This window comes from Beauveria bassiana, assembly GCF_000280675.1.
Source record: "Beauveria bassiana ARSEF 2860 unplaced genomic scaffold BBA_S00005, whole genome shotgun sequence".
NCBI lineage: Eukaryota > Fungi > Ascomycota > Sordariomycetes > Hypocreales > Cordycipitaceae > Beauveria > Beauveria bassiana.
This window is the reverse complement of record NW_007930840.1, coordinates 717,539-730,739: the sequence shown is the minus strand read 5'-3', so window position 1 is coordinate 730,739 and position 13,201 is coordinate 717,539. Positions and strand designations below refer to the sequence as shown.

At 53.4% G+C, this 13,201-nt stretch overlaps 4 protein-coding genes across 4 annotated transcripts; 3 read left to right on the top strand and 1 right to left on the bottom strand.

Moving 5' to 3' along the window:
- Nucleotides 1–2,883: 2,883 nt before the first annotated feature.
- BBA_02516 (Malate synthase, glyoxysomal) lies at nucleotides 2,884–5,267 on the top strand (the record flags this gene model as incomplete). The annotated part of the gene is made up of 4 exons (XM_008597613.1): nucleotides 2,884–3,244; nucleotides 3,881–4,859; nucleotides 4,917–5,147; nucleotides 5,210–5,267. 4 exons carry the CDS (start codon nucleotides 2,884–2,886, stop codon nucleotides 5,265–5,267), a joined length of 1,629 nt encoding a protein of 542 aa, XP_008595835.1.
- A 1,186-nt stretch (nucleotides 5,268–6,453) lies between these two features.
- Nucleotides 6,454–8,055, top strand: BBA_02515 (citrate synthase family member; the record flags this gene model as incomplete). The annotated part of the gene is made up of 2 exons (XM_008597612.1): nucleotides 6,454–7,682; nucleotides 7,776–8,055. 2 exons carry the CDS (start codon nucleotides 6,454–6,456, stop codon nucleotides 8,053–8,055), a joined length of 1,509 nt encoding a protein of 502 aa, XP_008595834.1.
- A 901-nt stretch (nucleotides 8,056–8,956) lies between these two features.
- BBA_02514 (tat pathway signal sequence) lies at nucleotides 8,957–10,038 on the top strand (the record flags this gene model as incomplete). Its single annotated transcript, XM_008597611.1, has 4 exons — nucleotides 8,957–9,179; nucleotides 9,270–9,392; nucleotides 9,459–9,601; nucleotides 9,664–10,038. 4 exons carry the CDS (start codon nucleotides 8,957–8,959, stop codon nucleotides 10,036–10,038), a joined length of 864 nt encoding a protein of 287 aa, XP_008595833.1.
- A 226-nt stretch (nucleotides 10,039–10,264) lies between these two features.
- BBA_02513 (uncharacterized protein) lies at nucleotides 10,265–10,966 on the bottom strand (the record flags this gene model as incomplete). Its single annotated transcript, XM_008597610.1, has 2 exons — nucleotides 10,265–10,864; nucleotides 10,937–10,966. The coding sequence occupies 2 exons, from the start codon at nucleotides 10,964–10,966 to the stop codon at nucleotides 10,265–10,267; spliced, it is 630 nt and encodes a 209-aa protein (XP_008595832.1).
- Nucleotides 10,967–13,201: the final 2,235 nt, after the last annotated feature.

The window sequence follows — 13,201 nt, the reverse complement described above, 5'->3', positions numbered from 1 at the left end:
TAGAGGCAGGTAGTTTTGCAGACTGCCGCTAAAAAAAAAGAAAGAAAAAAAAGGCGACGTAATTAAGAGATGTAAAAAGAATTCGTCATGGTAAAAAGGGCGTTGTCTGGCCCTGCAAACTAATGCACAGCGGGCAGCAGCGCAGCAGGTGCAGCATCGCCCGCCTTTGGGCAAAGCCGTGCGAACCGGGCTTTGATTTTTCACGGCGTCGGAAAGGATCGGAGAGTGAGGGCGGCGCTGGACGTGCCATCGACAGAGATGCGCGTGGTGTGGAGAAGACGCGAGTTGTGCCTCGGCTCCTGGAAGGGGGGAGTGACGTCGTAAGGGCCGGTCGATTACGTTGAGGAATTGGGGTGTTTCTTCTTCTGTGGTGGTTGAAAAAGCTGAATCAAGACCACTGGAAGAGAAAAGGGGAAGAAGTCATAAAGGAGGATGGGAAAACGTTGGGTTTCTTGATATATATATGTACAGACGCAGACAGCGCCTGCGCTTACTACGGACCACCCACCGGCCGCAAGACTCGACGCCAGCGGTATTACTACGAGGCGTATGCTGGGAGAGTAATACGCCCAAAACTTGCTGGTGATGCAAGATTGCGCTTGCGGAGGGCGGGATAAGCAGGCGATTTAGACGCGAGCAGATGGACGACGTTCAGAGTACAATGGATTCATCATCGTGCTAAAAAGGAAAATTTTGAGAGACAAAAAAAAGCATGTATAATCTCTACGGGTTGCTCAAAAGATGCATCATGCAAAAATACCACGGCCAGCAGAAAAAAGGCACACGATCCGTCTTTGCTCGTAACTCCGTCTGAGAACCCTTGGTCGCCCGAGTCTACCGTCTCGGAGCTGCGCAGTTTCACTTTTTTGATTCGTTCTGATTGTTTTCAGCACCGAGTTTCCATTACCTCTTGCCAACTTGCTTTGCATAGATACAAGGGCGGTTTGGCGCTGCGCCATCGGAGCTTGCCTGCTATTAGCTGCGCGGGCGATTGGGTATCGTACGGCTCCGTCGGTGCGTCGGCCGGGGGGCGCCGCCTGTAACCAGGTACAGATAGGTACCTACGAAAGGCTTGGTCGCATGCGTCTCGCTGTTGGCACTGGGTGCTCATTAGCCACTAGGTGGTTGTAATAGTGCGAGGGCGCGCAAACATGTCTTGCATCCTGCTGCAGGTGCTGTTCAAAGGAACTAGAAGCATACACGATCTACTTTAGCAGTTGAAGCATGGTCAAACGCTGGGGTGGCCAGGTTCTCGCGCAACTGCCCCGCGGCGCAAGCCTGGTACCTAATTGCTTTTGATGGCCCTCCTACTGGCTGGCGACAAGGTCCTCTTCAATCTCGCAACAAAGCAATGAAAGTACGGGGAAGCCTGCAGCAAAATGCATGTGCCGAACTTGATTTTCTGCAAATATACGACGACACCACCATTTCCTCCAATCATGGCATTGACCTCGTCAACTCGTCAACTCGTCTGCAGGGAACGGAGAAATAATACCTCGAGGTACTTGTGTTTTGTACTGATAAATCGACAAGATTTCCCCCACATTGGTTGGCGCGCGCCCGCCACTATGGGGAGCGGGGGGACCTGAAGCTGCCAAAGAATCCATCCACCCGGGCATGGACCGATGGGTGCCGACATGCGGCAGATGGTGGAAAGAAAGGATAGAGCGGCAAAGATGGGAAGCCATTTGTCCAAGATTGAGGAGTGAGTGGCAACGTAGTCATTATGTGTCATGGTTGTTCACACCCCCGGAATCTACGATGGGCCACGTTATTAGCTGGTTTGTCGCTTTCCGGAAGTGGGCGCAGCGTTGGCTACCTAGATGCTAGTCTGAAACCCCCGGAGTCGGCTTGTAATAGCTTGTGAAGAAAGATACAGAATGGCTTATGCCTTTCAGTGAGCAAAAACAAAGATTAAAGAAATCGACTTCTTCTTGTCTCTCTTCTTCATATATCTCGACGAACAAGTTACAAAATCAACTGTCGAAAATCGTCTAGCACTTTGCGCGCTGTTCGGAGTACAACGAAACTCTCAAGGTACCTATGGCAATAACTACCATAATCCCCGGCTTTGGTGTTCGCTGGCCCTCCACTACTCCGGCCCACTGGAAGCCCGCCTGGTGCTTTCGCGCACCGACGTCGCCTACAACGGAGATTTGGCACGACGACGACCCCTCGTGCGCCTACACTCACAAAAGAGAGACGCACAACAGCTGACAAGGACCATTTCCAAGCTATTAGTCAACAGCTCGATTTGTAAATTCTACCTTGTTGTACAGTCATCTGTTTCAAAGGCCTCGACCCGACAAGACGGCCTATCTGCCCTAGAGTCTACTGGTAGTTTCTTTCCTGTACTCTCTACCCGTCGCCCGATCCTAAATCTCCACTCGGAAGTGACGCAACGGATTCGCTTTGGCTTTTTTTTTTGGGGTAGCTTTGGCGCTATACGCTTTCTGAACCACACCCCAAGCCCAGCCCAGCACCAAGCACCAAGCAAGCAGGAGAGCGCCTCTCTCTCTTGTTCTCCCAGAGCCTTGTTCCCCAAAAAGCGCCCACCCGTTCTGAGTTGACACGTGAAGGGGGAAACCCGATTCATACAACTGAGAAATCATACCTAGGAAACGACAAGATCCCGGGACAGCTAGCAACCGAACCTTGCTATATACATCCAGTCCCTCCCCTTCCCCCCCTCTCCTCCATCCTGTTGAAATTTTGAAACTCTGCCTTGTATAACCACTTTTCTTCTTGATTCAATCCTGCATACTCTTGCCTTGTTCAACCTCTACAGGAACAAAGCCGCAAGTAAATACGACGATTGTTACGTTTTCTCTTCTGCTTCGCACCTCCTTCAACTACCCTCACACACCACCAAACTTCTCCATAATGGCTTCGCAAGAGTCCATTCTCCAGGGCGTCAACGTCCTCGGCAAGGTCGACCAAGTCCACAAGAAGATCCTGACGCCGCAGGCCCTCACATTCCTGGCCCTGCTGCACCGCTCCTTCAACAGCACGCGCAAGAACCTCCTAGAGAGCCGCAAGATTCGCCAGGCCGAGCTTGACCGTGGCGTCCTGCCCGACTTCTTGCCCGAAACCAAGCACATCCGCGAGAATGCCACCTGGAAGGGCGCACCGCCCGCCCCGGGCCTGGTCGACCGCCGCGTCGAGATTACCGGCCCGCCCGACCGCAAGATGGTTGTCAATGCGCTCAACTCGGATGTCTTTACCTACATGTCCGACTTTGAGGGTAAGTTTGTTGTCTCTTTGTGTTTGCTCACTGCATTATTTTCATTGTCTGTCCTTTTCTATACACGTTCTACACAAGGGCACACGATATTTCCTGTTTTGGCGGCTCTGGCCATGCGCATCTAGTAAGCCTACCCACTACAACCCCGGCTAAGCTGGCCCTACGATGCGGCTCTGTTAAACGGGGTTTGGGCGGCGGATGCGCGTGAGCTGTAAGAGACCTTGGAATGGCAGCATCGGGCTTGTCCTTTTTTTTTTTTCTTTTTTACTCCCGTCAATTTTGGTCATTTCGAGACGCACTGTGACTCATGATTGTCTCTGTCGGACTTTCAATGCCTCGGGTGCTGGGGCTGTCTACCTACTTTGCTCGGCCCGGGTACTCGCGCGCTGCTCCGAAAAAAGGTGGGGCGTGGGGTACCTCTTGAGCCGGGGCAAACCAGAGCTTGTGACAGTCGACAAACGCCCAGCCGAGCCACAGGCTGGTGAGGATGAGAATGGCTTGGCTGAGGATGAGTGCGATTGCTTCAATTGACTCGGACTACCATGACTTTCCTCGTTTCTTCTTGCTTTTTACTCACCCCCAATTACCCATCATCACGCAAGCATGACTAGAACGGCTACTGACGTCACTCCCCAGACTCGTCTGCTCCCACCTGGGACAACATGATCAACGGCCAGGTCAACCTCTACGATGCCATCCGCGGCCAGGTCGACTTCAAGCAGGGCAACAAGGAGTACAAGCTGCGCACCGACCGCAAGCACCCCACGCTCATTGTGCGCCCCCGCGGCTGGCACCTTGAGGAGAAGCACGTCACCGTCGACGGCGAGCCCATGTCGGGCTCCCTCTTCGACTTTGGCCTGTACTTTTTCCACAACGCCGTCGAGTACCAGCGCCGCGGCTACGGCCCGTACTTTTACCTGCCCAAGATGGAGGGCCACCTCGAGGCGCGTCTGTGGAACGACGTCTTCAACCTGGCCCAGGACTACATTGGCATGCCGCGCGGCACCATTCGCGGCACCGTGCTCATTGAGACCATCCTGGCCGCCTTTGAGATGGACGAGATCATCTACGAGCTGCGCGACCACTCGTCGGGCCTCAACTGCGGCCGCTGGGACTACATCTTTTCCGTCATCAAAAAGTTCCGCCTCAACCCCAACTTTGTCCTGCCCGACCGCTCCGCCGTCACCATGACGGTGCCCTTTATGGACGCCTACGTCAAGCTGCTCATCCAGACCTGCCACAAGCGCGGCGTCCACGCCATGGGCGGCATGGCCGCGCAGATTCCCATCAAGGACGACAAGCAGGCCAATGACACCGCCATGGCCAACGTCCGCGCCGACAAGCTCCGCGAGGTCCGTGCCGGCCACGACGGTACCTGGGTCGCCCACCCGGCCCTCGCCACCATTGCCCTCGACGTCTTCAACAAGCACATGCCCACCCCCAACCAGCTTTTCCTCCGCCGCTCCGACGTCAAGATTGGCCAGAACGACCTGCTCAACATGAACGTCCCCGGCAAGATTACCGAGGAGGGCATCAAGAAGAACCTCAACATTGGCCTCGGCTACATGGAGGCCTGGATCCGCGGCGTTGGTTGTGTCCCCATTAACTTTCTCATGTAAGCCTTCTCCTTGAGTTACATCGTCGAACAGCTCAGACACTAACAGAGAAATAGGGAGGATGCTGCTACCGCTGAAGTCTCCCGCAGTCAGCTCTGGCAGTGGGCTCGCCACGGCGTCACCACCGCCGAGGGCAAGCGCGTCGACAAGGCATACGCCCTCAAGCTCCTCAAGGAGAGCGCCGACGAGCTGGCTTCCAAGGCTGGCAAGGGCAACAAGTACCAACTTGCGGCTCAGTACTTTGCCGGCCAGGTTACTGGCGAGGACTATGCTGATTTCCTGACCAGGTAAGCTCCTTGTCAATTTTGCCATCAGCAATGGGACTCGCGTTGCTAACATGATTGCACAGCCTTTTGTATGATGAAATCACTGCTCCTGGCTCTCCAGCCCCCGCTGCGAAGTTGTAAAAAAAAATAAAGATTTAAAAAACAGTACCGCATCAACGCCATGCCGTCGACATTTCCTGCGACACGACCGAGTTGTCGCGCTCCTTGATACGCAGTTTGTCTCGCGACAATGTGTACCCCTGATACGAATTATTTTTCTTTGGACTTTTTACGCACTGGATTATGGTTTGCTGTTTTGCTCGGATTTTGACGCTCTTGTGAAATGAAAAACAAGACTGGACTCGCAAAGGAAGCTGTAGTAGCTTTGAATTGACAAAACCTACCTTGACATGATGGCCATTTATTCGGATATTTTTTTATGATACCAGAGACTTGAGATACCTCGTCTCATTTTTTTTTCCTGGGCTGATTTATTTAATCAGTACGGCGTTGGAGGACTCACGGGGACAATCGGGCTAGTTTGGGGCATCACTACCAGCAACGATTTTTCGCATCACTGCATTTGTGGGCGACGGATTTCAACTACTGCAATGGTGATTTCTTCGTAAAAACATTTTTAATGCCGTGTAGATGTGTTCTGTTCGAGAGCAGATAACTGTATATTCCGCCCGTATCATGGCGAGGCAACAACCTGGGGAACAGACTGAACCCATGCGGACAAATCTCTTGGGGGCGAAACTTGCCTTTGCGAAAACAATTTTCCTTTTCGGCACTGTTCCATCAGCAGCGTGACCTGGAGCTGAGCCAGACGTGTATTATGACGACATGTGTCTGTTCCGTTGATCCGGGGCGGTCGTTAGGATATGGGACAACAGCCACTGGCACGCTGACACACACCAGCCAATCCAATAACTTGGAATCTAATTAACGATTCTTAGATACAAGTTCGGCCGACAATGGCTTTGGTGGGATTTGCCTCGGTCTTGGTGGGAACAGAACCCCGGCGCTCTACCTACGGAGTACAGACACCCCTGCACCCCGCTGTAGCCGTTCCAAGCATGTGCCAACCGTCGCTGCTAATAATTTAATGTAAAGCTAACTGGACGATTGAGCCGAGCAGAGCCAGCTGCATGTTTGAATAAAGATGCCCACTGTTCCATCTCTTTGGTAACCGCATTTTCCGAGGTCTCGAAATTTCTCTAGATACCCAGGTTCGCAATATACTCTTCATTATTTCTTTTTTTCTTTTCTGTTCTCGCCTCCCTCCTACCACACACTCCCGACATCCTACCCACCACCCGCCGCCATGACGCAAAAGACTGTCGCCGCGCCCCGTCAGTCGCTGTCGGTAGTGGACAACCGCACCGGCAAGGCGTACGAGGTGCCCATCAAGAACAATGCGGTGCTGGCTACCGACATCAAGAAGATTGCCGCGCAGCCGCAGGACGGCGACCGGCCCGAGGACGAGACGCCGCAGGGCCTGCGCGTCTACGACCCGGCCTACATGAACACGGCCGCGATTGAGAGCAAAATCACCTACATCAACGGGCAGGAGGGCATCCTGCGGTACCGCGGCTACCCGATTGAGCAGCTCGTCGGCAAGAGCACGTTTCTCGAGACGGCCTACCTGCTCATCTACGGCCAGCTGCCGACGGCGTCGCAGTACGGCGCGTGGCAGCAGGAGATTCTGCACCACACCTACATCCACAGCGACATTGAGGGCATGTTCAAGTCGTTTCGCTACGACTCGCATCCCATGTCCATGATGACGGCGGCGTTTGCCACGCTCGGCGCGTTTGCGCCCGAGGCGAACCCCTCGCTGCAGGGGCAGAAGCTCTACACCGACGCCGCGTCGGGCCGCAGCCCGGCCGCGCTCAAGGCCCTCGACAAGCAGGTGCTGCGCATCATTGGCAAGGCGCCGACGCTCGCCGCCGCCTCGTACCGCATGCGCCAGGGCCGGCCCTTTAACCGCCCCGCCCAGGGCCTCTCGTACACGGGCAACTTTCTCTACCTGCTCGACAACCTCTCGGGCCACGAGTACCAGCCGCACCCGGTCCTCGAGCGCGCCCTCGACGCCCTCTTCATCCTCCACGCCGACCACGAGGTCAACTGCTCCACCGCCACCGTGCTGCAGGTCGGCTCCTCCCTCGTCGACCCCTACAGCGCCGTCGCCGCCGGCTGCGCCGCCCTCTACGGCCCTTCCCACGGCGGCGCTTCCGAGAGCGCCATCCGCATGCTCATGGAGATTGGCAGCCCCGAGAATGTGCCCGACTTCATGAAGAAGGTGGAGAGGCGCGAGCGCGTCCTCGTCGGCTTTGGCCATCGCGTCTACAAGAATGTTGATCCACGCTCAAAGGCCATTCGCCAGCTCGCCGAGGAGGTCTTTGCCGTCACTGGCCGCAACAAACTCCTCGATACCGCCGTCCGTCTGGCCGAGTATGCTAGCGAGAGCGAATTCATGCGCAGTCGCAACCTGTACCCCAACGTCGACTTTTACTCTGGTCTCATCTACCAGGCCATGGGCTTTCCTCTCGAGTGCGTATTACCCCCCCCCCCCCCCCCCCCTTCTCTCCCTGCCCTTGAAACGTGCGCAAAGATCGAGATCCGCTGACACGAAAAATCGTATAGCTTCTACCCGGTTCTATTCGCTGTCCCGCGATGCGTCGGATGGCTCGCCCACTGGCGCCAACAGATGCTTACGCCCACCGGCGTCAAGATATGGCGGCCTCGCCAGCTGTACATGGGTGAAGGCGAGCGCGAGTACCTCGACATTGAGCGCAGACTGGGCGACGCCAAGGCTACCGTCTTTGACGCGCCCTCGCAAGTCACCCACGGCGGTGACAGCAAGCGGAACCAGCTAGCGACGTTTCGCGATGAGAATGGATCGCTCGTCAAGCCCAAGCTATAAGACTGGGCGAGAGCAACGTGTACCATGCACACGACTCGTAGAATTCTTCACTCTTGCAAATTTTCTTTTTTTTCTTGCAAATTCGTTCTTGATTAAACAGGGCAGCAGAGCCATCCCAGGGTGTTATACGCGATACGTTACAGGCTGGTGCCAGCAATACATTCTATTTCAGTCACGCACGACTCAAGCTAGATCCGTTCTGCCAGTTGTCGTACCGACACAGCCAGCCCTAGGAATGCCAACAGAGGGTTGTTTTTAATTGGAAGCTATAGAATAAATAGTACCGAGAAGACAAGAAAAAATCCAGCAGTCTTTGGGTAGAATTAAAGCAGAAGTGTTAGTTGTGCTGTTGTAGATGCACAATCCGGGGGCAGCGCACTGTTCAGCTTCTCCACGATTTTCCACCTACCAAGTTGAACATGTGGCGCCGGGGAGACGGACGCTAGTTATTGATACGGTCAACAGCCGGAATACATATGGCAGCACGATTCAATTCCGTTTTCAAAGCAGAGCTTACTCAACTATTCAAACATATATATATATATATATTTGTGTCAAAACGGGTCGATTTTTTATTGTCTCTTCAACCAGGCACCATGCTACTCCAGCACTGTGGCCGTTTCAACTGCTCACTGTGCCATTCCAACTACTGTTACTGTGCCGCCCACTGACAAATTCCGCTCGGCACAGTGCGCGAGTTGGCCACTCCACACACAAAGACAGCACAAGCGCCAACAGCAAACAGCTCGTTGCGTCCAACAAATTAGACAAGTCCAAAGATCCGCAGCCCACGACGACCGACAACGACAACGACACAAGTCGCCGCAGTCCGGAAAGACGATTTCTTCTCATCGATTGAGGAGGAAAAGAGTCGCCAGAGGCGCGCGGCCCCTCAGCGAACATGGGCCGCAAGTACGAGCCACTGGCGAATGGCGCCGAGGATGGCGGCGACGATTGTGCTGCCTCGCTGCGCCTCGAGGCGGCAAAGACGCTGGAAAGACGCGCGAAGCGTTTCATGTACACGGGTGCCGTGGCACTCATCATCTCGCTGTTTGCGCTCATGGGCGCAGCGGTGGTGCGAAGGCCGTCGATGCTCGAGTGCGATAAGATGGTATCGCCATGGTGTATGTTGGTCCGGGCCGAAGAGAGTAGCATTGCTCATTAGGGACCTACTTGAAGTTGATGCTGATTCGTTTTTTTTTTCTTTTTTGCAGCTTCGTTATGGCCGGCCGTCGAGCACACCGAGGGCGACTTGATCAATTACTTTAACCATTCGTCGATATACAGAGGGCCTCCAACACTAGAGCGCGAGACGGCTTGGAATTCTCTGTGGTACCGTATGTTCACTGAACACACCCGGTTCACTCAATACGGCGACCCATTCTGACGAAGCCTGAATCTAGACCACGCAATGCCCGTCAGCAAAGAGGGCATCTATGCCCTCAACAAAACTAACCCGGACCTATACCTCGAAGTCATTGGTAGCGATCCCGAGGAGCCCACCTACGGAGCCATTGCCGAAGTTTTTCACCAACTTCATTGCCTGGTACGGATGCATGGAAGAAGAACCCTCGGAGCCAAATCTGCGGCGTGCTAATTGACTTGCAGAACCTCATCCGCCAGCATAGCTGGCCCATCGAGCAGTTCTCCAAGGACTGGGGCGAGCTGTACCCCGACTTCCTCTGGGACAACCCCGTGCTCGGCCGCATGCACGTCGACCACTGCTTCGAGGCCCTGCGCCTGTCGCTCATGTGCTATGCGGACATTACGCCCGTACTCAACGAGCACGTGGACAACCCCGACTTTGACCGCAAGGCCGACTTCAACACGCACCACAAGTGTCGTGATTTCCAGCGCATTGCCGATTACGTCGAGGAAATGGGCTACGATATCCCGCCGCCGGCCGTGCTCAAGGATGGGGGCGGCCATGCGCATGGGGAGAGGCGCTTCGTGACGCCGGTGAAGCCGAGGGGGAGAAAGTGAAACGATGGATATAAAGGATAGTATATAACGGCAGTGCCATTGATGAGGACAACGAATATCATACTTGCATCGAAGAGTTGCGTGTTCAATTTACCAAGATATCCTGGAAATGTTTTGAATTCATTTCGAACTGCCACATAATCAATCAGCGGCGAAGGAATTGCACTTTGTCAGAGAATCCTAATATCGGTATCATTTGCTCAAACGTATGAGTATACTAGCGTATCTATTGCTCACTTTTGTAGGCCGTGATTGTTTGATTATGCCGCCTCCATACCCCCGTCACCAGCTCAAGAGCAGCAATCACCCCATACACTCCAGCAATGACTGCCACGTCGAGGACTTGGTCACTCATCGGGTACTTGGAGCCCTTGCGCAAGATGCCTTCCCTATCCAGCCCAATCGCCTTCACGACGGACATGACCATGCCTCCGAGCCACACCACCATGTTGACGAGCAGCCACGCGGGGATCTGGCCTGCCGCGCCTCTGGACGAGTGCAGAGCAGCGCCCAGAAGTAGGCCGACATAAGCAAATGGGAGAAGCCCAATTCCAAAGTGAATCAAGGCCAGCCTCACAATTTCTAGCGTGTGCATCAACATGTTGCAAATAATGAGGGCGTAGTAGATGCCAGAAACGACTCGATAGAGCCATAATGCTGGTTTGGTTTTGAGAGACTCGGCTGCCCGACTTCTGGCGATGAGGTGCTTTGGAATCAGTAACAGTGCCACGAGGGCGACGAGAGCGACCCAGATGGGCAGCGGAACTAGAATGACATCAACAAAACATGATGTAGGAATAGGCGAGGACAGCGACGATTGATTGCTCTGTAACAATCAGTCAGTGGACAGGGGTTCTTTTTCCCGCAGGGACGGCTCGGCACAAGCAATCTCACTTACGAAGCCTTCAGCGCGGTTTGAACAAAGCATGTTGGCTTGTCCGCTGCACGATGCACGTCTCGATTCACAGAAATCTGCCAAGAATCAATGCCCGCGATGACTCTCGTCCGCTCCAGAACGTCCTATCAAGACGCACATACCATCAGTTCATAAGGATGAGTGAGATAATGAATGAGTTTGCGGCGCAGCTACATCAGGGGCTCGCGTGTCTGCTTCATCTGCTAGCGCGCGGAAGGCCTGATCCCGGGTCGCGCTAGGGGTCATCGTTTGCACTGGCTTGCATGAAACGAGTCGCTAACGCTCATCGTGGAATGAAACACCAAAGCTGATTAGCGATACTGGAACCAAAGAACGAACACTTATCGTTGCATGTCCCAGTTCTATCTGCAAGACGACTGCATATGCAAGAGTTGGTGAAGTTTCGTCTCGACGGCAATGAGCGGCGCTAGAGGATGGCGGATCGCGATACTTGAAAAAACTAGGCAGTCATTCTTTCGAAATGATAAGCATCAGAAACGCAGGACAGTATAGTAACCTCGAAGAAGATTAGTTTGGAGATTGTAGTTGAGATTCGTAGTCACCTCTGCGTTGCAGTCAGTCCTCCGAAAGAGAGAAACACTCTAGCTATGCAACGTAACTAAAGTTCCTGTCTGAGAACATCCCAGATAATCCGTTGACTACGGAGATACGAGGTCCAAAAAACTGCATTTGCTAGTCTCGTCATCTTGAAGTCAGATCAAGGCCGGTGTTCCTCGCGCAGAGTGAAAGTCTCATTCAATCACGCCTGCGCGGCCGCAACGTTGAACCATCTGACCTCAATATTTGTAATGGGTGCAACTTTGCGAGTCTCCACACATTGTACAAGAGTCCAACCCTCCGTATAGCAACTTCGAAGCATTAATCCTGTGTAGGGAAGGTACAGCTTTGCTGAGCAATACCATAACCAAGATCCGCTCTCTGGGATTTTTTCCTCATCAAAATGTTTTTTTCTTGGTGTCGTTTTGCGAGCCAGTTGTAGGACAGGCCTCACACTCCTCACTCTTTCGGCTTCGTCGAGGTCGAGGCAGCGTTTGGTGTCAGGCAGCTGCAGTATGCTGTGGGTGGAAATGTACGTCAAAGTAGCTATACCTGTTCGACAGCCAAGTGATGCACACATCTCAACTTCAGTAACCTGACTCTGAGTACGCTCTGGGTTTGCGGCACACGGGTCGCAGCTAATCGGCTTGGCATGATGTGCAATCAGATATGAGCATGCCCAATGACACCACAATCTCGATCTACGGTCAAATGACGCGCCAGCGACTTGATGGGTTGCAGTACCGGAATGAACTCGGCCATGCTAGGTAGACTATGTAGTACAGGTGACGAGCGTGGGGGTTCTTATACGTGAAGCAGCCTGGCCTGCTGACCTTGCAGATATTCAGCCTCGGATGCACTTTATTTCCGCCCGGAGTGCGGCAACCAACTTCTCCTCATCTGAGTGAGGGCGCACAGCCAAGACGCTGGATGTCTTACAATGTCCTTGTGGGGATGATTCGGAGCTTTTTTTTTTTTTTGTGCGACAGAGCTCGCATCAGTTGGCCAAGCTTGTTGACGAGGATTGGCAAAGATGAACATTCTACACCTGAAGCTAGATGGCGCCATAACTATTTATAGTCACTGTTATGTATTCGCAGAAATCTGGGATAATATGTCCTTTTTTCGTGGTTCGTCGAGGCGCCAATATAAATATGATCGAGTCTGATATCGACAAGCCCGTAGTTTTTTCAACTGTACGGCAATGCGGCGGCGCATAACGTAGTCGTTCGCAGCTCCTCGCCTAATGTAATAGTTCTGATCGCATAGAGGAGATAATCCCGTCCAAGGAAGTCTGTTCACGCACCGCCTTGCCACTCGGTTCGCGCTGTAGCCATCAACATGTGAAACAGTATCGTGTTTGTAGGGTACTTGACCTCGGTGAGCGCGGGTTGATACTTTGGAATCTGGGGCGCACCATAATTACACACCAGTCACGCTAAAATTAGAAGCGGATAATAAATCGTAGGATTGGTCAAGAACTCTGCTTAATAGTGGGAGGCGGTGAACCGTGGGTATCGCATGTAGCTAGACTCTGTATTCCTTGGATTTTTTTCCCATCCTCTTTCTTGTCGTCATCTCTGTGCTGCACTGCTTATTCAACCAGTCAAAGAACGGCCCCAACCACATCAACTGCATTATTCAGTCACCTCTCATTCAGTTGTCAGCTTTGACATCATAAGCCAACCA